At 26.1% G+C, this 25254-nt stretch overlaps 3 protein-coding genes across 4 annotated transcripts in view; all 3 read left to right on the top strand.

Moving 5' to 3' along the window:
* The window catches only part of LOC127282791 (exonuclease mut-7 homolog), a 73540-nt gene that overhangs the window by 42491 nt on the left and 5795 nt on the right, over window positions 1–25254 (top strand). The window contains exon 15 of one of the 2 annotated variants that reach the window (XR_007843251.1): window positions 15220–15238. The exons of the other annotated variant lie outside the window; for it this stretch is intronic. The gene's annotated coding sequence lies outside the window, so the exon portion shown is untranslated. Of the gene's footprint in view, window positions 1–15219; window positions 15239–25254 lie in introns of those variants that run through there. 2 annotated transcript variants of the gene reach the window in all.
* On the top strand, window positions 10077–12912 carry LOC127282796 (UNC93-like protein MFSD11). The gene is made up of 3 exons (XM_051307291.1): window positions 10077–10335; window positions 11094–12011; window positions 12500–12912. The coding sequence occupies exons 1-3, from the start codon at window positions 10237–10239 to the stop codon at window positions 12854–12856; spliced, it is 1374 nt and encodes a 457-aa protein (XP_051163248.1). The 5' UTR covers window positions 10077–10236; the 3' UTR covers window positions 12857–12912.
* Window positions 19348–24205, top strand: LOC127282794 (forkhead box protein J2-like). Its single transcript, XM_051307289.1, has 2 exons — window positions 19348–20835; window positions 23753–24205. The coding sequence occupies exons 1-2, from the start codon at window positions 19632–19634 to the stop codon at window positions 23971–23973; spliced, it is 1425 nt and encodes a 474-aa protein (XP_051163246.1). The 5' UTR covers window positions 19348–19631; the 3' UTR covers window positions 23974–24205.

Raw genomic sequence — 25254 nt, 5'->3', positions numbered from 1 at the left:
CATTTTTGACACACGTCATTGCTTCTTTTCGTTTATAATATTGAAACGCAAAATATTCTTCTGCGAGTGATTTTTTAAATACAAAAAAAAATATCTAAATTTTAAAAACCATTTTTTTGATTTAGAAATAATTGCAGTAATTTTTATATAAATTATTATCGTGGTTATTTGTAATATGTCAAAAATTCCATAAATTCTTTATACGATTCAGCACCTGATGATGGAATTCTTTAAAGATTCTGTGCACCTTCGATAAATATTTGCTTTTTCACTCCCCATAACACTTGAAAAATTTTTGACATTTGACTAACCTGAAAATTTATTTATTTTCAAGTCAGCATTTTAGAGCTAGACAGTGTGGCACCAGGACAATGGAAAAAAATTTTTTTTTTTTTTGGTTGCTCAAATATTTTGATGTGTTCAATGCATCAAGAATAACAATAAAATAGTAAAATTATTGATATTTTTGAATATAGATAATTTTGAAAAATTCCTTATATAAAATATGTATATGTAAAAGAAAGAGATAATTCGAAAGGGGCAATAAGAGAAAGAGAGATGAAAAAAAAGGAAGAGCCTACTCGTGCCTCTCTGTTGATTTTGGCTTCAGGTTGACGTTTAGGTGGCAGAACGGATGGAAATATCGGCTGCTAAAATAATTTAAGATTGCAACCACAAGATACCACGATTGGTGTTCATTTTAAACTGAAAAAGCTTTTGATATCCTTCTGAATAATATATCGTTGATGAAAATATATATTTCATAATGACAAATTTATTGTCTGTCGGAATATATGATTTATTTGTCAAGGAGAGATATTTAGAAAATTAAATTTTATTAAAAACGTGTACCATTTTTTTCAATTAAATCTCTTTTTGAAACAATTCGAAATTATTTTTATTAAAGAACTTAATAAATTATAATAATAATAATGATAATGATAATGAATGAATGATCAAGAATATAATGGATTTTTAACAAAATGCTGTACAAGAATTCAGTTGAAAGTCAGAAGGTGATGTGTGTATTTTAAGCGGGAACCGTATGCATCTTGTCGCTGTTCACGTGTGGCATGTGTATAAGGGGTGAGCCCAAATTTCCGAAACCCCAAAAACAGTTCCTCAATTATGTTTTTTTAAAAATATCTTTCTAAATTTATAAAGTTAACAATAAACTTTAAATAATTATTCTGATTAGAAAAATCTTTTTAAAGATAAAGAAATAGGAAAGGAGCAAAATCAATTTTCTCTCTAAATCTGAATTAGTAAAAAAGTTTACTAATTTGAATTAGTTTTTTGCTTCTCAATTAGTAAAATTTTACTAATTATATATTAGTAACTTTTACTAACAAAATTAGTCAAATTTAACTAATTCTATAAAGCAAAAAGTGAGTCACTAATTTAAATTAGTAAACATTTTTACTAATTGAGATTTAGAGAGTTGATATATAAAATTTGGCTGACTCAAAAAAAAATTAAAGAGTGAAGATGGATCACACAAGAAGAAAATGTGTGACAAAGAGGTGTATATATATATAGTGAAAGAGTGTAAATATATAAGTAGTGTGATGAAACGTGGGAAATTGTGTGTGCGCAAGAAACGGAGATTCGAGAACTATAACTATTCACCTGTCACCTTGGACTTTTTTCTTTTTTTTCTTCTTCTTCTTCTTCAAGTCTAACTCCCTCTCTTCTTTTTCCTTCGGCAATCTTCTTCTTCGTATATATATATATATATATATAGTCATAGTCACCACCTCGACTCGTCAAGCCTACCAAAACATCTTGGACGTTCTCCATTTGACTCTATTCATCGTCAGTGAAACAGCTTAATATAATCCTATTTAAGAAGGTGATGCTATTGTGTTCCGCGATGGAACGTGACCGAAATTATTTACTCATTTATTAAAAGTCGTGCTCCACGGTAGCTGTGACGACAGCGCGCAAATGATAACCTACCTTTTAATAATATAAAAAAAATAATAATTCGTCGCGTTGAGAAAATTAATAGCGGAATTGGTTCCGCATTTGGGAAAATTTAAAAATCGAAGCTTTATATGACCATTTGACTTTAGTGAAAAATTAGTAGAATTTTGATGGATTTAATTATAAATATTAATCTAAATAAATATGCTTGGTCTAAATAAATATTTGGTTTATTTAAAAAAAAATTAATTATAAAGAATATGAATTTTATTTGCAGGAAATAAACCATATGGTTGATTTAACATAAAGTTTCAAAATCAATTTTTTTCTGAGTATTATTATTTCTGAGTATAATATTTGGTTTATTTAAAAAAAAATTAATTATAAATAATATGAATTTTATTTAGAAGAAATAACCATATGGTTGATTTAACATAAAGTTTTTAAAACCAATTTTTTTCGGGACGCATGATTATGTTCTAAAAATCATTAGTCATAATTTACATTTTATCGAATTTTATTTGTCCTAATTAGTTTTAAGCCGAATTTTTATATGTTCGAATTAGTATTTTGCATAATTTTCATCAATTCGATTTTCTATATTGCAGAATTTTTATATAACCGAAAATTCACTACACAGAATTTTTATTTCTTTGAATTTTTATTTGTCAGAATTTTTATTTGCTCGAATTTTCATTTAACATAATAGGCATTTTAAAGAATTTTCATTAGGTAGAATTTCATTGAATAGAATTTTCATTCAGATGAATTTTCATTTGTTCCAATTATTATTTGATATAATTTCCATATAATCGATTTTTCATACTACAGAATTTTTACTTAACCGAAAAATCATTTGTCAGAATTTCTAATTGATAGAATTTTCATTTGTCCGAATTTTCAAATGGCCGAACAAATAATCGACAGAAAGATTTCGGCGCGATTTTTAAAATCAACCAATCACAATTTTATGAATAATTTTTTATTGGTTGATTTTAAGAATCGCGCCGAAATCTTTCTGTCGATTGTTTGTTCGGACATTTGCAATTTCGGACAAATGAAAATTCTATCAATTAGAAATTCTGACAAATGATTTTTCGGTTAAGTAAAAATTCTGTAGTATGAAAAATCGATTATATGGAAATTATATCAAATAATAATTGGAACAAATGAAAATTCATCTGAATGAAAATTCTATTCAATGAAATTCTACCTAATGAAAATTCTTTAAAATGCCTATTATGTTAAATGAAAATTCGAGCAAATAAAAATTCTGACAAATAAAAACTCAAAGAAATAAAAATTCTGTGTAGTGAATTTTCGGTTATATAAAAATTCTGCAATATAGAAAATCGAATTGATGAAAATTATGCAAAATACTAATTCGAACATATAAAAATTCGGCTCAAAACTAATTAGGACAAACAAAATTCGATAAAATGTAAATTATGACTAATGATTTTTAGAACATAATCATGCGTCCCTTTTTTTCTGTGTATTTTTATTTATATTATAAATTATATTTTTAATATTTTTTTATTAAATACAAATAGAACATTTTTTATATACAGAAATATTTTATTTCTAAAAAATTTTTTCTTTTTGTTTCAGGTGAGTGAATTTTTTCTCGATTACTTTGCATATTGGCTCACGGTAAGAAATATTATATCCTTATTGAAATATGAAAAATATATATTTCTAACATTTCTCATTAAATAGGTAAAATTTTTTATCTTTTTGGGATTTAAATTTTCCATTTTGAAAATTTCTATTTTCCGAATGATTTTAAATGTCTTAAATTTTATTTTTACATTCAAATAAACATAAATTTTATTCTGATATCATGTTTCTAAACAGTATATTGTATACAATATATATAGGATATGAGCCTAGACCAGGCAATAAACACCAGACCCCAAAAATGTAGCACATTTTTTCGAGAAATTCACATGTTGAAAAAGATGAAAACCGGAAATGGATGCTTGGGCCCATGCAATATGTATATATAAGGAGAGGTTCTTTTTTTTTTAGGGAATTTTTTTTTAAATAAAAGTATTAGTTTATTTTTATTTTGTATAAGAAATTTTTGTACAAATTTAATTATTGTATTTCTGGATTGCTCATGCGATGCACTCGAATATATAATATACATATATGAGTGAAAGGACCTTTGAATAAATATGCCTTCATTCCTTTGGCAATGGCAGCTACTGTCATTCGACATCTTTAGAAGATCTTGAGAGAGAGAGAGAGAGAGATATCTGAAGATCTCATGATGATCAAAATCGTATAACTATTGACTTCCATTCAGAATTATAAGTTTCTCTCGTATTGAGCAAGACATCATTTTCTCAGTTCGAAATAATTCTCTTGACAGACAGATCTCTATATATCCCTATCGAGTTAAAAGTTACACTTGGCATCGTGTGTCCACGTTTACATTCGTGCACGTGTGCACAGCTTATAATGATTTCATTGTGTTTATAAATTCATAAGTTCTTCAGAAGAATCTACAACTTTTTTTTTTCAAAATTTAATAGATTTGTTTTTTTAAAAATAATAAAAATTATTGACAAAAATTGTTTGTAAAAATGATTTTTTTAAAAATTATTTAGAAATATTATTTGTAATCTAATTTGGAAAATTAGAAAAACATAAAACTGTTCTAAATTTAAAAATCAATATTTATTCGAGTTTTATAATCTAGATTATAATAAGTAGAACGTGTTACACCTTTACAAGATTTAGACTTTTCGCATAATAATACATTTATAACATGGGAAAATGGTCGCATGGCGAATTTTTGCTTTATTGAAAGGATTAAAGGGAAAGAAAAAAAAATGGTTTGGCTTGCACTAGGTCAGTTTCAATGAATCGAATGACTCGCGACGATGACGACCGCCCGTTGGGCTCGTTTAAAGGATTATCCTCAAAGGTGCCATCGTGTCAAAACACGTACCTTACAAAAATGGCTTGACTTTAAAACCTACTGACCGTGAATCTTTTTTTTTTTTTTTTTCTCCCCGTGACCCACAGTGCCAATTTTCGATTAATAGAGGGGAAAACCACAAAGCTTTTCACCCGCATAGTACCAGTCATTTTCAACATTATTATACACTTTTTCTAATACTTTAATACGCGCCATTTACACGCACAGCTAGAATGGATTTTGACAATAGTTAAACTTGAATTTATGAGGGAAAAGCCATCTTTTTATTATTTTTGTTTTAATTATTAGTTTTTTTTGTTTTTTTCAGTTCATTATCTCGATGGGAATTTAAAAAGAGGGAATAATTTTTTACAGTTGCAAATAAATGGAGTAGACCTTCTGGAAAAGAAGCCGCCATACTTTTATAGCTCTTCATATTATGTATATATCCCTTCATCATATATTACTCATACATATATGAGCTTTTCAGTTGCGTTGGTATATATAATATTCGTGTATATTAATGGAACATTGTACACACTGTGAACTCGTATGTCATGTCAGAAAACTTGACAGCAACATGGCTACCGCGAGTAAAGTGTAAAAGCCTTCAAAGAGGACAGGCATTAACTGACAGGAGAGATTGCATTGTAGTTTAATAATTAAGCGCCTTAATTATCCACAAAAGTCTTGATTTTTCTTTTTTTAATTTAAAAATTCTATTTTTTAAACAATTGTGTTTGTTTTCCAAGGCAATTTAAAATTAAAATATTAATTTTTTAAATATTTTAATTAATTTATTATAATAAATAATAATTTATTATTAATAAATTATTATAATTAATTATTAATTAATTATTATTATAATAAATTAATGAAAATAATATATATAAACTAATAATTATTAGTTTAACAATTTATTGAGGTTTGCTCCAATCACGGGGAAACCCGGAAATTAGTCTGAAATTTTGGGAAAGAGTTTGGAAAAATATAGAATTATATTTAGATTAGTTTTCATTTAACCAAATTGTTATTTGATGCCGGAATTTTTTTTTTTATAGCATAAATTTTTATTTGATCAAATTTTGCATTTAGTCAGGTTTTAATTTAATCTTTATTTAATATTTCATTTGATTTCACCCAATTTTAATTTGATTTTTTTATTGTTCCTAAATTTGTGTTTAATAATTTGTCACACGATTTCGGTAAACAAATTTTTAGTTTATTTTTACTCACTTAAAAATTAAAAAAAAAATAAATGAAATATTTAATATTTGAAAAATATATATAATTATAATTCCGAAGCATTTTAAATTTGTTGAAATGATTTTGGAATATTATTACCTTTATTGCGCATACCGAGCTGTTTGTTTACATTTAAGTACAAAGGACCGAAGGTCATAACAATTTGGATATTGAAAATCTCAAGGATAAATTCAATTAGTTGCAATTCGTGTATTGACCTATTTAGACGTGATTATTATTAGTGTAAATTTTGGATTTGGAATTTTGGCTCGAATTTTTTAATCCGTGAATTAAAAAAAATTCAAATTCTTATTTTTTGTTTCGGGAGTGTTCGAAAAAATTTTTAAAATCGCAATTGCTTAAGTTTTTGAAAAAGTATTTTGTTTTTTAAATTTTAAACGTTTCGGGAGTGTTAGAAATTTTTTAAATCGCGTGTGTGTTCCTGTCAGATCTTCTCGTCTGAAATAATTATCGCGGTTGCAGCATAAGGTTAGATTTTTTAAAATAATTTTTCTTATTATTTTGTAGTAAAAAAAATTTTAAATATTGCATGAAAATTTTTTTTTTTACTTAAAGGTTAGGTTTCGAAGAAAAAAAACTTGAAAAATTTGAAAAAGCAATGAGTTTCGAAAATATAAAAGTGATGAAAGTAATGGGAGTTTCGAAATAATTTATATACGATAGAACGTGATTTCTGCTTCGAAAAAAAAACCTATACCGGCACTTTTGAGTCTTCAGCAATATATATATAGGGAAGCAATGAAATAAAAGTCATCATAGGGCAAACTATAAATTGCCCTTCCTACCGTCGTTGTCGTTAGGCAGTTAATTAGTCATGGTCACCGCCCCTAAAAAAAGACTTGAGAATGAATAATAATACGAAGGGTGCCACGCTGTCTGTATAAGAATCTTTTTTTTTTTTTTTACTACATTGTTCCTACAATTATTAACACTGTAAATATATTTTAAATTTTATTATAAATAATTCTATGAAAAATAGAATAAACAATTTTATATTTTAACATTTTTAATTTTGAAGAAAATATAAATTACGCAAGAGTGAAATTATAATATATTACTTACGTACATTTTGTATATAATTTAAATGTAATATTTCTTTTATTTTTTTGTTGTATCCGCGGCATATATACATATATCTAGATATATGTATATATATATATAAATGTCTTATAACAGAGGCGGTCTTAAAAACGACAGTGTTTTCTCAGGCTCGTTCCTACTCGGATATTAGCGGGTCGGTGTTTTTTTAAGAAGCAGGGCCCACTTCCTTATTGCCATGTCCGGACAATATCCTTGGTGCCACGCTGTCTACTGAAAACTATATATTTTGGTGTCTTATAACTATTTCCATATACTCTAGTTTTCACTAGAAACAAACTCTCCCCCCCCTCTCTCTCTCTCTCTCTTTTCTTATTTTACCATGTCTATACAATAAATTAAGTTTTCACACCAGAACAAAAAAGCAAACATTTCTTTGAAAGAAAAATCTTTTAATACGCGTGAACTTATACTTAGACCAGCGTAAAATTGTTTTATATTTATTTTAATGACGTATTGAACAAATGTAAATATATGTTAAAATTAGTTCCTTACGTTCATTTACTAATTATGTACATTAATTTTGAAGAAAAAAAAAAACCCGATAAGAGAACACATGTTTGTTAAGTATATTGACTCGTTTGTCAATATATAATTTTTAAAAAATGAGAAACTAAAATATATTAATTAAAGAAAAATTAAATTTTTTTATTATTAAATTGATAGACAATGAAATATTTATTTAAATTGTTTTTTATAATAGAAAATAATTTTATAAAATATTTACCTCGTTATATACAATAATTTATTAATAATAAATTAATTTTAATATGTATAATATTATATTAAATATAAATTATTTAGATTACATTTTCTCAGTTTTTTAATCTATATATATACTAATATTGAAATGTAAATCAAGGGGTAATTAAAATTAGCGACGACTTCGCGCTAAACGGTCGCTTACATTTATCCATCCTCAGGTCTTTGATGAATTTTCGCGAGAACGAGAGGTTAGCATTGGGCCCTGACGTTTACGCGTATCCGTTGTCGCATTCCTTTGATCTTCCAAGTCACTATCGACTTGCATATATATATATATATATATTTTGCTTCGCGATTTCTCATTCCCCTTCAAGTATTTCCTATATGTGATTTCATCTCCGCCCCATAGCTTCCTAACAGAGGGGCACCCCCATCCTGTTCTTCTTCCTCATATCCGTTTTCATTCTAGCGAAAACATCGCGCAAAAAGGAGACATTAGTTCCTCTTCCTCTTCCACGAATTGAGATTACAAATCTTTACAAAATCTGATTACGTTATAAATCTTTTTTTTTTTTTTTTTAATTTATATTTTTACATTCTTTTTCTAAAATAGACAAAATTTAAAGTAGACAATGATGTCATACTATAATAATTAAAATTCAATGCAAGGAAAAATATTTAAACTTTTATATTTTAAATTATGAAGTTAAATTTTATAAAAAATGTATCATACATATTGAATTTTTAAATACCGGCAATTATGTGACTTTATGTATATTTAGAAATATATATTTTTTTTTTCGAAAAAAGATACTAATTTAATGATTTTTAAAGGTCAACAAAAAAAACAAGATTTAAAGAGCAGAATAATTTTCAACTCCAGCAGTGATTTTTTGCCTTTCCCATTCGGATTAACTGGTGGCGCTGCATTTTTGAACAAAATAATAATCTTTTGACGTTAATCTAGTCTTCGCCACCTATTGTGTGCACTTCCCCCTCTCTTATTTCCATCTATATAAATTTTGAGAGCTAGTTTTAGTTTTTAACCTTTCAGTTTTGAAAAATTTTGTATCGAATATCCGGGTTACTTTGGCCATAGCACGTATGAGATGGGAAGAGAGAAAGAGAGAGAGAGAGAGAGAGAAGATTTTTCCCGAGAGCCACAGATTTTTCTGTGTCACAAAATCCCCCTTAAAACTTTGACGTTTTTTTCCCCCACTACTCTCTCAATTTTCTTCTCTGCTGTTTTATCTTTTTCTTTTCAACCACACGGATTCTTCCTTGTTTCTTGCCTTTTTTTCTCTCTCTCTTTCTCTCTCGCTCACTCACTCACTCTCGACTTCCTTGTGTAAGTCTTTCCAGATGGCCGAGTTCTCGCAGATTCGCTGGCTGAGCTCTCCTATTTTTCCCATCAGGTACACTTGGATCTTTAAGATTTAAGCCGAAACAAATGTTTCACAGGCGGATGTTTCTTCTTCTTCTTTTACTTCAGTGTATGTATGCTTTTGTTATTCCCTTTTGGGGTTTTAGATTCTGGAATTTCAAATTGTCCGAGAGATAAAAATTCTTTTTAACATTCTTTTTCTTCTGGTATTGTTTTAAAAAAAGAAAAAAAAGAAATTAATTCAAAAATCCACTAGAGAAATTTGAAAAAAAATATATTTTTTTTTATAAAAGTAAATAAATAATAACGCCTGATTATAGGCAACCACATTTACATAGTTTGAAATTAACACCAATTTGAAATTAATTCAAATTTTTTAATAAGATGAATATTATAACAGGAAGAAAGTTTATAAATATTTATTTATTTATAGGTTTTCCGGAAAATTTATATTCGAAAATTTTTGGGAACTTTTTTTTTAGGAAAATTTTTTTGAAATTTTTACAATTTTTCCGAAAGTCCTTTCACGTGGTATTGAAAAAATTATTTATTTTTATAAAAACAATTATTTAATAATTTATGTACATAAATAAAGTTATTTTTATCTTTAACTATATATCTTAAAGGATGAAATAAAACTTTCTATAATAGCTATATAACAGTATAGAATGATTTATATTGTATGGTATGATATGATAAAAAATTAGATATAGACAAGAATTACACAATATAATAGTATAGAGACTTACCGTCTCTTTCAATTTTCATTAAATTTTAGTTTACGCTGAGCTGTGCTGCAGTTTGCATTTGACTCATAACTCATGCAATTTATTCGTTATACTTATATGTGTACTATAGTAAAATAGATTTTAAACCAATTTTGTGTCATTAAAATAAATTATTTTTTTTTTTAAATTATAATTTCACAATGAGATTTAAAATTGATCGAGGATTAAGGAATATATTGATATTAAGTTGGGGTTTTATGTTCACATTTTCTTCATTTCAAACAATGAGTAATACACAAGTAAGTTGAGAAATTTTTCTTGGATTTTTCTTCTTTTGGAATAAATAGAACACTTGTAAAAATAGTAACAATCTGAAAATTCTTTTTTTTTTTTTAACGTAAATAAATAAAATTCTTCAAAAAGTTAAATTTAGTCATTTCTCTAAATTTGAATTCGTGAATAAAATAAAAATTAGAACTGTAAATTAATATTTTACTAAAAAAAAAATATTAGTAAAATCGAATTTAAATATAAAAGGAAAAAAAAATTCCTTAAATTGAAATTGGAAAAAAATTTAATGATTTAAAATTTAGGTATTTATTTTTTTGTAATGCAAAGTTTGGTTAATATTTAGCAAAAACTAACTAATTCGGATTTAAAGAGTTCCCTTGTGAAAAAAAAAATGATCAGTCAATGAAAATATTTCTTCCTTATAAAAAAATAAATCTAAGATATCGTATTAAGATACACGCGATAGTTGTACTAGGATAGAAATTAAAATCGTTAACCTTAACCCCGTTTTTCACTGAAACTCGTAAGAATTGCTTTTCATTGTCCTCAGAAAATGAGTTTACGTTCACCCGCGACTATAAGTATAATCTTTTTTTGCATTTAAACAGATAGTAATTAAATTTGTAAGCTTGCTTCCTGTAATTGGTCATAAATTACAATAATAATACCTTCTGTTCATTTTTATTTGCAAAAAAAAAGAATGTCATTTCTATTTTTTTAGAAATTCTTTTCACTTGTATATGATAATAAAAAATTGTAATTTCAGAAAAATTTATTGGACGCAGTTGAGAAAGATAAACCAAATTTTACAGGCGATGGATATATTAGTTTGGCAATTGTTTTCATTGTTTTTGGAATGGCATTATTTTTTTCCCCAATGTATGGTACATTAATAAGTACACAATTATCAATATTTATTGGTGCATTGTGTAATTTAGTGTTTACTGTAATATTTTTTTGGCCAGAAAAAACATTACTCTATTTTGGATCAGCAATACAAGGTATTGGAAATGCATTAATGTGGGTTAGTTCAGGTCGTGCACTAACAGAAAATAGTAAATCAACAACTATTTCACGTAATGCCGGTATATTCTGGGCTACTTTTCAATTATCATTAGTTACGGGAAACCTGTTTGTCTACTTCACATTCAATGGTAAAACATTTGATGAAACAACAAGAAAAACTATTTTAGTAACACTTACAATATTATCGACAATTGGTTGTGGAATTTTTACTGCATTAAAAAGTCCACCATTGATAGAGTCCGATAAAACTAGTAGTGATAAAAATGACAAGATTGAAAATGAAGAAATAAATGATTGTTCATTTAATTCATCATGGCTTAGAATGAAAAATGCTGCATTACTTGTTTTTACACAAAACATGATGTTACTTTCGATTTCTTTTCTCTATACTGGCCTTGTTATTGCTTTTTATACGGGAGTTTATACATCATTGGTAGGCTTCACTGTCAAATTGGGAGAAATTCGTAAAAGGCTTGTTAATTTAACGGGAGTTGCAATTGGTATTGGTGCATCAGTTGGTGCTACATTTTCAGGATCAGTTGCGCCGAGATTTAAAATTCTTTCCAATTCTAGTTCGTGTCTTGTTATTGGATTTTTGGCGCAGATTATTTGCTATACAATTACGTATTTAAATTTTCCAAATAATGCTCCATTTAAGGTAATTTTATTAAATTTAGACAAACACTCAGAAAAAAGAACCAAATGTATACCATTTTTTTTTATATTTACCCAATTTTTTGGTTCACAGAAAATTAAAAGGCATTAAAATAAGCTTATTATTTTAATCCAATTTTGCTTATTTTAATCCATTTTGGTATTAAACTAAGCAAAATTGAATTAAAATAATAAGCGTTGCAGCATTATTTTAATGCCTTTTAATTTTCTGTGTTCAAACAAAATTTGTTTAATTCAAATAAATATTTATTTGATCTAAATAACTGTTTGGTTTATTTTAATAAATTTTTTGAACAAAGAAAAAAATTGAGCTAAATAAACGTTTGGTTTATGCAACCAAATGTTTGGTCAATCAATGCATTTATTTTGTTGATTTAACCAAAATTTGGTTGCTTCAAACAAATTTTTTTCTGAGTGAATAATTATAATAATATAGTATTGAAATATTATATACAAGTGATAATATTGTAGGATACTGAGGACATTGGAGTAATCACACCTATGCCGATTTTGGCTATAATTGGAGGTATTTTTCTTGGCTTTGGTGATTCTTGTATCAACATACAAATTTACAATATACTTGGAACTATTTATAAAGAAGACATTGCACCTGCTTTTGCTTTCTTTTGTTTTTGTCAATCAATTGCAGTTACATTAAGTTTTATTGGTAGTAATTATATTGGATTACATTTGCAATTGATGACATTTATTGTTGTTGGCATTGTTGGAATTGGATGTTTTATTTTTGTTAATTTCAAAACAATGCCTATTACCGATGAAACAACAGTTGTTGAAAAGTATACTGAAAAAAATAATTGTAAGGTATGATTGTGTTTTATAAGTTGTAAATCTGATTTTTAAGAAAAAAAAGAAAAAAAAACAAAGTTGTGGTTTTTTTTCAATGCAAATAACTGAGAAAAGTTTTTCCAGAAAATCGTATAAATAATGTGCTTTATGGGCATTTTTTTTAATATTATTTAGTTTATTATTTTAAATCCGTTTCAGTAAAGTCGTAAATTTTTTTTTAAAGTAATTTAATTGCCTAGAACCTTCCGTTTGGTTCATAAGTTTCACTTTGTTAATAATTGTTTCTTAACAAGGTCTTAATTATTAATTTACATTTAAATTTCTTTGTTTTTATGTAATTATAGTTATATATATGACTGATGTGTAAAAAATATCTTTAAGAATACATAAACAATAACATATTATAGTATTAAAACAATGTTTTTTAACATATCACAATAGAACAAAAGATAGATAAACAAATCTGTTTTCAAATATATGTTTAAGATTTTGAACAATTAGGCAAAATGGCTCTTAGACAACTATATCCATTGCATATATGTATATAGTGGTAGAAAGTCTGCGTGAACTTCAATATTGATTCAGAAAATATATATATATATATACGAAACCTGCGGGAGCAAGGGATCCAACATTGTTTTTATTTAGTCTGGGATAAAGCATTTAAGAATCTCAAAAGTCAGTGCGTGAAGGTATCGATTACCTTTTTTTTTCAAATTTTTGTAGAACTTTATTATTATTTTTTTTAAACAAACAAATAACAATAAAATTTCTTTGTTATTCTTTTCGTTTAAACCATTTTTTTCTTTAAATATTTTTGTCAGATGGAAAATATTGCCTTTAATTTTTTATTAACTAACCAAAATTTTTGATAATAAATTTAATAAATTTTCTTTTCAATATAAATGATCGTCGAACATTTACTATATATTGTTTAATATTGATTTTAACAATTTTTTTTTTTTTAATAATTGTTTATATAAAAGATTACGAATTTTGTATTATTTTAATATCTGATTTTAAATTCTAACTCTGTTGGATTCCATTTGTACTAAATTCAATTTACAAATCAAGTACCATCAATGGATATAGTAGAAATTCTCAATACCAGTTGCTATACCTTGGTAAAGAAGTTTCTATTTTATCCGCATAAATTAGGTTTTTATTTAACATAGTTTTCTATAGTTTAATATTTTTTAAAATTGGTTTTTCATATTTTTTAAAAAAATATATAGTTTAATTTTTTAAAAAAAGTACAAAAAATTTCTTTCTTATCCTCTACGAAATGAGAGGTAATACGTTACCGACTAAGTTAAAACGACATCTATTAGATACCTGAGGAATTATTAACTATGTGATAAAGTAGAAATTCCTTCTTATTTTTTCATGGTCAAATAGAAACCAAAACTCTATGGATATTTTACTTGTACAAAAATATAAATCCTTTGTAAAATTTTTCTATGATCAATTATTATTTCTTGATTCATCTAATACATTTCCTTATGAATCTAACAAATGTTTTTTTTTTTTCTTTACTCAATTTGAGTAAATTGTAAATATTTATTATATGATTATTAATCATTTGAAATTGAAAATTAAACAATAATATATTATTTTATAAACATGGAGAATGTTTTTTTTTTTATAATTTTAACAATTTTTTAAGATAGGTGGTACAAAACTGGTTGGTACTCTATTCTTATTGGACGTGTGAAACAGATGGTTCACGTCCGCGACGTATCTTATAAACAGTGAAATTATTGTCCACTAAGATGTTGGTTTTTTAATGGAAAAGTATGTCGATTTATTCTCATCGATTAAGAGAAAAACGGTGAATTGAAATGGGACTGAAAGGCGCGCAAAGAGTTAAGATTTACGATTTCCGGTTCCATCGTTGGTTCCGAGAAAATGGCGACTACTTCATATTTGTTATTAAAAACTTTTATAGAATTGCCTCTGTGGCTTTTAAATTTATCTTGATCAAAAGTAAGAAAAAAAATAGTCTAAAAAATTTTACCATTTTTCCAAAAAAAATTGTTTATAATTTTAAGTCTTAATTTTAAGTCTTAATTTTAAGAAAGAAAAAAGTTTTTTGCCTTATATTTTCCTCACTTTTTAATGATCTTTTGCTATTTACCAAAAATTATTATTATTTATAATAAATAATAGAATAAAGGTATAATTATAAATAAATTTTTTTTGTATAAAATTTATTTATAATGTAAAAGAAAAAAATTATACTTGGGGGAGTGACCTAATATCCTTTTTGTGAAAAATGTTTAAAACCCCCTTTTCCTTATTATGTATTTTAATTATTATTTAACCGCAATACGTGACAGAAAGTTTAAACATTCATGATTTTTTTTTTTGTTCTATTTCCGTAGGTAAGAATCATCTAACAAACGGCAGTTAATTTCTTAACGACGCCGTTAAGAACATGAACCGTCAAGATGGCCGCAGCTGCGCTTTCCCTTGTTCCCATTCACCAGAAACACGATGGCGGAATATGTATCACGTGAGCGAATTTAATTCACTTTTGATATCAACCTTCGCGTGTATTTTTGGTTCAATATTATTAATTCATCGTCCTTGACATAACAGTTTCATATATATATATTTTTTTAAATTAAAAGACAAATTTTCCTATATATATACTCTTTTGATTTTAATTAGTGAAACTTAATTAAAATTAAAATACAAATTTTAATTTTAATTATTGTAAGTTTTAATGTTTTGAAAGAGTGATGTATGAAAGAAAGTTGTAATGATTAGTAAATTGTTTACTTGTCATGTTAAATTAATTTATACATATCTACACCTTGTTTATATCTGCGAATTGACGTTCAAATGATTATTTTGACATATATTTAAGGGTAATTATTTAGAGTAATTAAAATGTCTTAAATATTTCTCAAATATTTGAAAAAAAAACTTTTTCCCGATTTTATCGCAAATCGTCCATTTGTTAGAAAAAAATTCTAATAATTTTTATACTCTCTAAATTTGAATTAGTAAAAATGTTTACTAATTTAAATTAGTGACTCACTATTTGCTTCTGAATTAGTAAAATTTTACTAATTATTAGTAACTTTTATTAACAATTAGTAAAATTTAACTAATTCTAAAGCAAATAGTGAGTAACTAATTTAAATTAGTAAACATTTTTACTAATTCAGATTTAGAGAGTAGTCATTTTAGTAAACATTATTTAGTAAAAAAAAGAGATGCTAAATGAAATAGTAAAATTTTATGAAAAATTAGTAAAATTTTTTTTTTTACTAATTTGAGGATTTGATAAAAAAAAAATTGTGATGAGCATTTGGTTTTTGAAACTTTTGAACTTTCATCATAAAAAAAAAAGTAAGAGGTTTTTCAGATGGTCCTGGTTTCTGCTCCTGTTTATTGTGATCTATCAACGTGCAGTAATTTGGGACACATTTTTCAACTTCTCAAGGGGTCATGTCGAGCCAACCCCTTAGCAAACAGTAGTTCGAAATCTAAACATTAAAACATTGAATTAAGTGGAGTGAATAAACAAAACGCGTTCCCTTATAGCTCTTCACATAATTTAACCCGTTTCTTTTTTCTTATTTTCTGATATATGTAATCTTTGACCAAATATTTATATTTTGTAATTTAATAATTTATTTTATAAAATTAATCCCAACCGAAAAAGAGAGTTAAATTTTCAACTATATAATGGGCTTTATTCTTCCCTTGACTTATTTGGATTTATTTAAAAAAATTTTTAGATGCATGGCGCAAACAGTATATAGTGAAACTTTTAGAAATACGAGCTTTTAATCGAAAGTCTTGTTTCGCAAACGCGAGCAAACTTGTAGGTTTCCAAAATAGCATCATGAACGTATAAACATATCTTATTTTGAGATCATGTTAAAGCTATCTTGCTCTTATTTTCTTCTTATAACGCACTTTTCATCTTTGTCTTTCACTCTCTGACGCAAAAGAAACATTTTCCAGACCTATGCCTGATGATTGAACTGATGCAGAGGAATCTGGAAACAATTTTATAAATTTTACGACTTCTAATCATTCATATAAAAAAAAAAAATTATTTTTTCATTATATGAATATTATAGAACCATTTTTATTCATCAATTTATAAAATGTTTGGTTAAAAAACAATTTTAATTTATAATATTGATTATCACAAGAATTATTCGCTATACAATTTAAAGGGTGCAAATGTTTTATATATTATATAAAATAATGTATTTTAACATGGAATTAAAACATGGGCAATATGATCAGTGGTATGAAATTACTGTATCATGTAAACAGAGAAACTTGGCGGCGCGTGTGATCACCGCTTGGGTGGCCCCTCGTTTTTCAGTCAAGACCAAGATCACGTGCTCTCCAGAAGTACAATTTTTATTCTTTCTTGCGCTCTTGATTTACTTTCAAGTGAAATGCTGCACAACCCTTACCCCTTTTTCTTTACGAAGAAAAACTTTTTTTTTTTTTGAAAAATGAAATTTTTTATTTTACCCTGAAAGAAAATACTTTTTTGCAAAAGAATATATATGACCTAATTTTTTTTTTATTATATGATAAGCATGAAAATAAACACAGTGTAAAAAGAATGAAAATTTTCCCGCGCATCAAGTGGTATTTTTATTTGTTGAAATGAAATAAATTTATTACAAGAGCCTTGTTGGTGTGTTATACTGATAAGAATTGAAGTGCATATAAGAAGAATATATGTACTTTTTTTCATAAAACTTCTATAAGGTGGTCTTTATAAGTATTAGGTGAACAAAAAATTAAGAAGGGAATTTACTGAGCCTCTCATCATAATTAATATATATGAAAACGATAAATTTTCTTGTTCTCAGAAAAAAAGCTCTCTTTTTACCACTTGAAATACGCTCTTATTTGGTGCATTTAATTTGAAATAATATTATTAATTACAATTTAACCGAATTTTTATTTACCTACACTGAAAAAAAAATTTATTTGATTCAAATACCGGTGTATTTGGTTATTATCAAATAAATATTTACTTGAATCAAATATTTCAGTATTTAAAGCAAATACCATTTATTTGATTCAAATAAGAAATATTTGATTCAAATAAATATTTATTTGATAATAACCAAATACACCGGTATTTGAATCAAATAAATTTTTTTTTCAGTGTAACTAAATTTAAACGAAATTTTAATTTCACACAAATTTCAAAGTATCAAATTGATACCGCAAAAATATCAAATTGATACAAATTTTTATATCAATTTGATATTTTTGGTATCAATTTGATATTTTTAAATTAGTGTCTTAACAAAATTTATTTTTTCCCAATTTTTATTTAATTGAACTTTCTTTTGAATGAATTTTTATGAGCCAAAAGTTTTGAACGTTCATATGAACGAAATTTTTTTTGCAACTTCTTTAAGTACGAATTTTATTACAAAATATTGTTTAAAATATCTAAAAAGATGTTATTAATTTAATAATTGTTTAATTTACTATTTTATTTTACATGGTCATTATAATTTTTAATAATTTATAGATTGAAAAAATATTTCGTTCATATGAACGTTCAAAACTTTCGGCTCATGAATTTTTACGCATTTAACAGAATTTTTGACTTGAACAAATTTTTATTGAACCAAATTTTGATTCAATTTACATTTTACAGAATTTGCTTTCGATTATGATTTTTCATTCAATCGAATTGTTGTATTTTTTTTTTATCGATTTTTGATGTCAAAAATAGTGTTATTTAGAGCATGAAATTCATTTTGGAATAAAAAATTTGTAGAAACCCTGTTTAAAAAAAATTGTATTAATTTCGATTAATGTCTATAAAGAAAAAATGTTTCATATATTATAGATGCAAAAGAAATATTCGGTGAATAACCTTTTCATCACTTTTCTTCTTTATGGTTAATATTCCATGGGACGTTCCTCTTATCAATCGAGATTTGCTTTATTATAATCAATGAGATCGAGAATGTTTATATTTCCAGACGCATGACTGATGATGAGTGCTCAATTTCACTCGACATTATGTATAGAGAGAAAGATTTCGAGTTTGTTCTCAAGACTTTTTTTTAGATTATACATATTATAATACATTATTTTATTACATATACACGTTATTTATTACTCAAGCGGAAAAATGATTAATAATTTTTAAATAGCTAATGATTATTAAAAAATTATACTTAATTTTTCCACCTGTGTTATTGTAGAATAAAAGAATGAAAAAAAATTTTAATTAAAAACCCAATTTATTGGTTCATTACTTCATATATTTGCCACATAAAGTTTTCAAAAATTTAAAAATTAATCACCTCTAATGTCTCTAAATAATAAAAACCCTTTTAAAATCCAATTTCCAGTAGATCAATTCAGGATTGGTTATTAAAGTACCAATAGTTTGGCTCCCTTCTATTTTTATCCAATTTCAACTCCACCCACTTGATGTGCGTACGCCCATGTGTTTCACGCCTACCAGTAAAGAAATCAGTGTGTGATACATTGCTCACGAACAAAATCATCTTCTCACTAATCCATCTTTAACCCTTAAGCTTTCAGTCGATTGAAACACTTTTAAGAAAAAGCACGGTCCTAAAGAATTTTTTTAATTCTTAATTATTTCCTCGGAATATTTTTCTATTTTTTTTAATAAGTCGATCTTTTGAAATGAATTATCATTTTAATAGTTGACAAATGTGATGATCAATAATTTTAGAAACAGAATGTGCAATGATGTGTGATAATTAGTGAATTGACATTTAATTAACGATTATCATAATTTATATATATAATGAAGAACGAAACGGATACGGTATCGTCCCTTCAGCATCAAATTTCAACATCATCAACTGGAATTCATCATCATCATTTACATAGAAATAGTATAACGTCAATGATGTCACCATTATCACAATCACAAACAATGGATTCACTATTGTCGAATAATGATTCACCAAGAAAAGCTGGTACAAGACGTCAAGAGAAACCACCTTATTCGTATATAGCATTAATAGTAATGGCCATTCAATCTAGTCCTGGAAAAAGACTAACCCTTTCGGAAATTTATACTTTTCTACAACAGCGATTTGCCTTTTTTCGTGGTGCCTATCAGGGTTGGAAAAATTCAGTGAGACACAATTTAAGTCTCAATGAATGTTTCATTAAACTACCAAAAGGTTTAGGAAGACCTGGTAAAGGTCACTATTGGACAATAGATCCAGCAAGTGAATATATGTTCGAGGAGGGTAGTTTTCGTCGAAGACCACGTGGTTTTCGAAGAAAATGTCAAGCCCTTAAGCCACAATATCATTCTCAATATTTTCCCAATACCACAGGATCAGTGGTTGGTGTTCAGGGTTCTGGTTATGAAAATCTACCACCTGGCGTTGACTATACAAATAGTTATCAAAATCAATATCAAAATTATCCCGAATGGTATGGATCGGCGGCAGCTATTCCTTCCGATTGGGGCTATCCAGAGGCTACCTATAAAAGTCCACCAATTGCTGAAGTTACTTATAAAACAACTGAAGTCACGTATAAAACTGGTGAAACATCACACTATAGAAATGGTGAATTGACATTTAAGAATGATGGGAATTTTACTAGAGTTCAAGATCATAATCAATTGTATAGACAAACCGATAGTTTTCAACCAGTACTAAAGGATCATCATTCACATCATCAACAACAGCAGCAGCAGCAGCAGCAACAACAACATTTGTCACAACCACTTCAACAGGATGTTGGATTTAAGGTTGAAAATGAACACGATGGATTGATAACGTCTTATAAAGCTGATCCTGGTAATTCGAGTCCTTTGAGTTCACAAAGTCAAAATAATAGCCAGGATTATTATACAGGATATGCACTACCTGGAAATGTTAATTTAAATACTACAATTCAAAGTCTACCTATTCAATCTAGTTCAACGAGTCCCGTCGGAAATGTCAATTCCGTCCATATTGGATGCCATACGCCTGTTACGGATCAAGGTATGTACAATTTTTTTAATATCCATAAAATTAATTAAAATTTTATTTCACAGAATGTTAGTTAAAATTTTCTTTTAGTCAAATTTTTCTATTTCGAAATTGAATTCAGTGGAATTTTCATTTAACGGATTTTTTTAGGTCACCGAATTTCTATATCTATCCAACTTTTTAGCATTCTTAATCGAATTTCAATTCAGTAGAAATTCTCATTTATCCAAATTTTAAGCGAGTCGAATTTTTATGCCAGAATATCGAATTTTTATTTCCCTGTTGTCTCTATGGTATAATTTTTATAAAAAAATCGAATTTTCTTTTGAGAAGAATTACAAATAAATATTCGACGCTATTTTTAAATTTCGTCCAATTTTCTTGATAATTTCTAATTGATTATAGATTTAAAAATCGCGCCAAAATCTTTTTTTTATAGGTTATATTTGTTCGGACATTTGCAATTTCGGTCAAATGAATAATTCGCCGTCTTATACACTGAAAAAAGAGTTTGGTATTGATAACCAAACGTTTGGTTGGTATTTAAGCAACCAAATTTTTTTTTTATTGAATCAGTAAAATTTTGGTTGTCCCAAACAAACTTTAGTTAGAAAAAAATCCTTTTTTTCTAATTTTGATTGTGTCAAACAAATTTTGATTTGAGACAATTAAAATTTTGTTGATTCAACAAAAAAAAATTTTGGTTGCTTAAATACCAACCAAACGATACCAAACCCTTTTTTCAGTGTAAGAATTCTATCATAATAATTCGTGTAAATAAAAAATCGGACAAATGAACTTGTAAATATTGCGCCAAAAATTCTTTTAATTCATTAATTTTTTAATTTAGAAAAAAATATGTTAATTTTAGGATATAGAAGAGTTTTTTTTTAATGTTTATGACAGTCAGGTTATGCTAGATTTGAGTGTCATAAAAATACAAACACGTGGTCAGCTTTATATTAGTATATATATATATATATATATATATATATATAAAATGCACAATTTTCCCAGACAATTTATGGGCTTTCGGCGCCGGCACTTGTAACATGAAACTGTCTCCATATTATACATATTAGGTGTATATTTTTTGTTTTTCTTATTGCTTTTGAAATTTCGATTTTGAAAAAATAATATCTTTCTATTATTTTCATTATTTTTTAAAAATATTCATCAACAAAAAAAAAATTTCAATTTGAACAAATATTTCAGTTTTAAATAATTATATTATTTCTTTATATTATTTTGTATAAATGTAAATTAATATTTTTTATAGATTAATTGAATTAAATTTTTTTTGTAGTTCAAAATCAATTTGACAGATTTTGTTGTTAAACTATATTTGTTAATGTGATAATGTTGTGACATATCTCGCGCATTTGAACCCCAAGTCGTAAGTTAATATCCTTATGTTAACACATGTACCATTTTGTCACCAAACACATCAACCCCTGTTAATTTAGTGTGACAAGTTGGAATAAAATTTCTCAAAACACTGTGGCTTTTATGTGCGCTTTTAAAAGTCCATTAATCGTCTATATTAGGGAAAAAAAAAAAATTTATAACTATTTGTATATAATAATTTTTTCAAAGCTATGTAGATAAATTATTTTTTAAAATAATTATTTAAATTAAATTATTTTTTTTTATAACTAACAAATAATTTAGGTAAGAGTACAATTATTAAATAAAGAAAACAAATTTTATAAACAATTTAGTAAGATAATAAATAATAATATATAAACGTAATTGAATTAATAAATATCACCTATATAGTTAGTAATTCATTAAAAATGCGGAAGCAAAATGATTTTTATTCACTTTCGAATGTACCCCCGACGCATATGATATAAGTGCGCGATCTTCAACCGTTTATTGTCCAAACATTTACTAATTCGATAAACGAGATGTTCTTCGACCTTATAGTAATAAAGCTGATCAACTTTTAAAGTTCAAAACAGTCGCGATTCTTTAAGAATAATAATAGCTATTAATTAATAATAATATTATTTTTAATATTTTTAATAATATTTATTATTATTATTATTATTATTATTGTTATAAAAATTTATTAAAATAAGAAATGTTTTTTTTTTATATCGCTATAATCCTCAATTGAAAATTATGCAATTTATAAAACGTTGTATCAAATCGAATGATGTACTGACTGAAAGGGACAAAACTTTTTAAATTCAGAAGCAAGTACTTCTTTTTCTTTTCTTTTTTTTTTTATTTTTAGTTATTGACCGTGAGAGATTTTTGACTGGCAGACGCGCCGCGGACCACACATGAGATCCCTCAAGAGAATCGTCAGATTCAGTCATGCTTGACTGTCACAGACTCATATAACTAGGCTTCCGACATTTGATTTGTCATAAGAATTTTATAAAAAAAATTTTTTTTCTACAAACATATGTATCTTTCACTTGTAATTTGTAAATTTGTTATATAGTGATGGACGTTATCATTTCTTTTTACTTCTCCAATGGACCATTTTTTTTTATAAAAAAAAAATTACCAGATTTTTAAAATGTAAAATTTTCATAGAATTAACTTTTGAGAATAAAAAACTATAATATAATAAATATAATATTATAGATATAATAAAAAGAAAACTTATGAAATAAAAAGAAATATTAAAATTTTTAAAAGATTAAACGTCCAAATCTTTGTTGGTATGTATATAGAAAAGATATGTAAAAACGAGCCACGAGTGAAGCACCTACTTGAAAGTGAAACCCACTTGAAAATATGCTGAACTCTTCACATTTATTGTGTACTTTACATTTCTGATTTAAATCTTTAAATTGTCTTCGATTTTTTTTTTCCCACTGAAATTTAATAATAATTTTATTTTTATTTTGATAAAATGCAAATTTATTGAAGAAAATAAAATTTTAAACAATTTTTTTCTTTTTTGTTTTAGGTCTGAGAATGCAATGTACAACTTCGTGTACAAATAATTCTGGTGGTGGTATTGTAGAAAGAAAACCCTCTCATCTTGGACATCCTTCGTTATCCACTTCTTTGGGGCACTTAGGATTAAGTAATATAGGATTAACTATACCAGGCGCTGTTGCCTCTAATTCCCACACATCCACACCTCCCACATCCATGTTTTATGATCACGTAAAATATGCCATGTAAAATAAAATATTATAAATATAGGAAATTGACCAAAAATTTCATATCTGTAAATATTTGAATTGGTAAAATTAAGTAATTTTGAATTAGCCACTGACCTATATATACACTCAGAGAAATGGTATATTTGTCTCCGAGCCTACTAACTCATTTATTTGTTGCAAATATATTTCATTTCATTGAAATAAAAAATTTATTTGAGCCAAAGAAAAATTTATTTCTGACAAATAAAATTTTTAATTACGCCAAATAAATAAGTTAGTAGGCTGTGAGACAAATATACGTTTATTTAACTCTAATATATTTTATTTGGTTCAAATAAATCATTTCTCTGGGTGTATATGTAAAAATTTACTAATAAATTACCAAAAAGTAATTCATTAGCAAAATTTTAATATACTTATCAAAAAAGTCAGTCAATTCAAAATTAATGATAGATTAAGAGAGTGTGTTTAAAAATTAAACCAAAAAAGTTAGTTTTTATAAGGTGTACAATTTTAATATAGATAAATATTAAAAAATGCAAAATTTATAATTATTTTCATATTTCATCGTTTCATCAATATTTATATATGTATGTTTCATCAACGTTTATTATAATTATTATTCTTCATTTGTAATTTAAAAATGAATATGTAAAGTTAAAAAATTAAATTTTGTTTGATAAAAAAAAACAATTTTTTCTATTTTTAATTCAATGAGTTTTTACTCCTATTAATTATGGTTATTAGTAGCATATAAATGTATATGATTATAAAATATGATAATGAGGGTAATCCGTTTTAAAAAATTTTTGTAAAATCTGGACTCGCGGCAAAAATTAGAAGACGCATGTTGCTGACAGATTTCTTTAAAGAAATTATCTGTTAGTTTGCCAAGCCCTACCATAAAACATTTTTCTTTTCCCTTTTAGTGTATTTTCAATTTTACGACAGGATCAAAGCCCATCGTAAACATTTTTCCATTGTGAAGTTTTTAAACCAATGTATATTAAACAACATGTGTGGTTTTTTTTTTCTTTTTTTTAAAACTCTTGAGAGAAACTGCAGATGTTTTTTTTTATTGTTGTGAATTATTTTTCATTTCCTTTATTTTAATGAGGTAAAAATTAGAATTGAAAAATAAAATTTATTTGATTCAAATAATCGTTATACTTGATTATTGGCAAATATATTTGATTCAAATAAATTATTTTTTCAGTGAAATAATACAAAAATAAAAGTTAAACTTGATAATACAAAATTTGAAATTCTACATAAATAATGAAAATTTAATTATAAATTA

The sequence above is a fragment of the Leptopilina boulardi genome, unplaced genomic scaffold (assembly GCF_019393585.1).
Source record: "Leptopilina boulardi isolate dan_hultmark-lab unplaced genomic scaffold, ZJU_Lbou_2.1 LbouV2_302, whole genome shotgun sequence".
Taxonomy (NCBI): Eukaryota; Metazoa; Arthropoda; class Insecta; order Hymenoptera; family Figitidae; genus Leptopilina; species Leptopilina boulardi.
This window is presented reverse-complemented; position numbering and strand designations above follow the sequence as displayed.

What these genes read in the sequence shown, in the direction of transcription:
- LOC127282796 (XM_051307291.1), top strand. Translation starts at nt 10,237, where the DNA reads ATGAGATTTAAAATTGATCGAGGATTAAGGAATATATTGATATTAAGT. An exon ending in AAACAATGAGTAATACACAA is followed by an intron (nt 10,336 to 11,093) that starts GTAAGTTGAGAA and finishes TTGTAATTTCAG; the next exon opens with AAAAATTTATTGGACGCAGT. An exon ending in CAAATAATGCTCCATTTAAG is followed by an intron (nt 12,012 to 12,499) that starts GTAATTTTATTA and finishes ATAATATTGTAG; the next exon opens with GATACTGAGGACATTGGAGT.
- LOC127282794 (XM_051307289.1), top strand. Translation starts at nt 19,632, where the DNA reads ATGAAGAACGAAACGGATACGGTATCGTCCCTTCAGCATCAAATTTCA. An exon ending in TACGCCTGTTACGGATCAAG is followed by an intron (nt 20,836 to 23,752) that starts GTATGTACAATT and finishes TTTTTGTTTTAG; the next exon opens with GTCTGAGAATGCAATGTACA.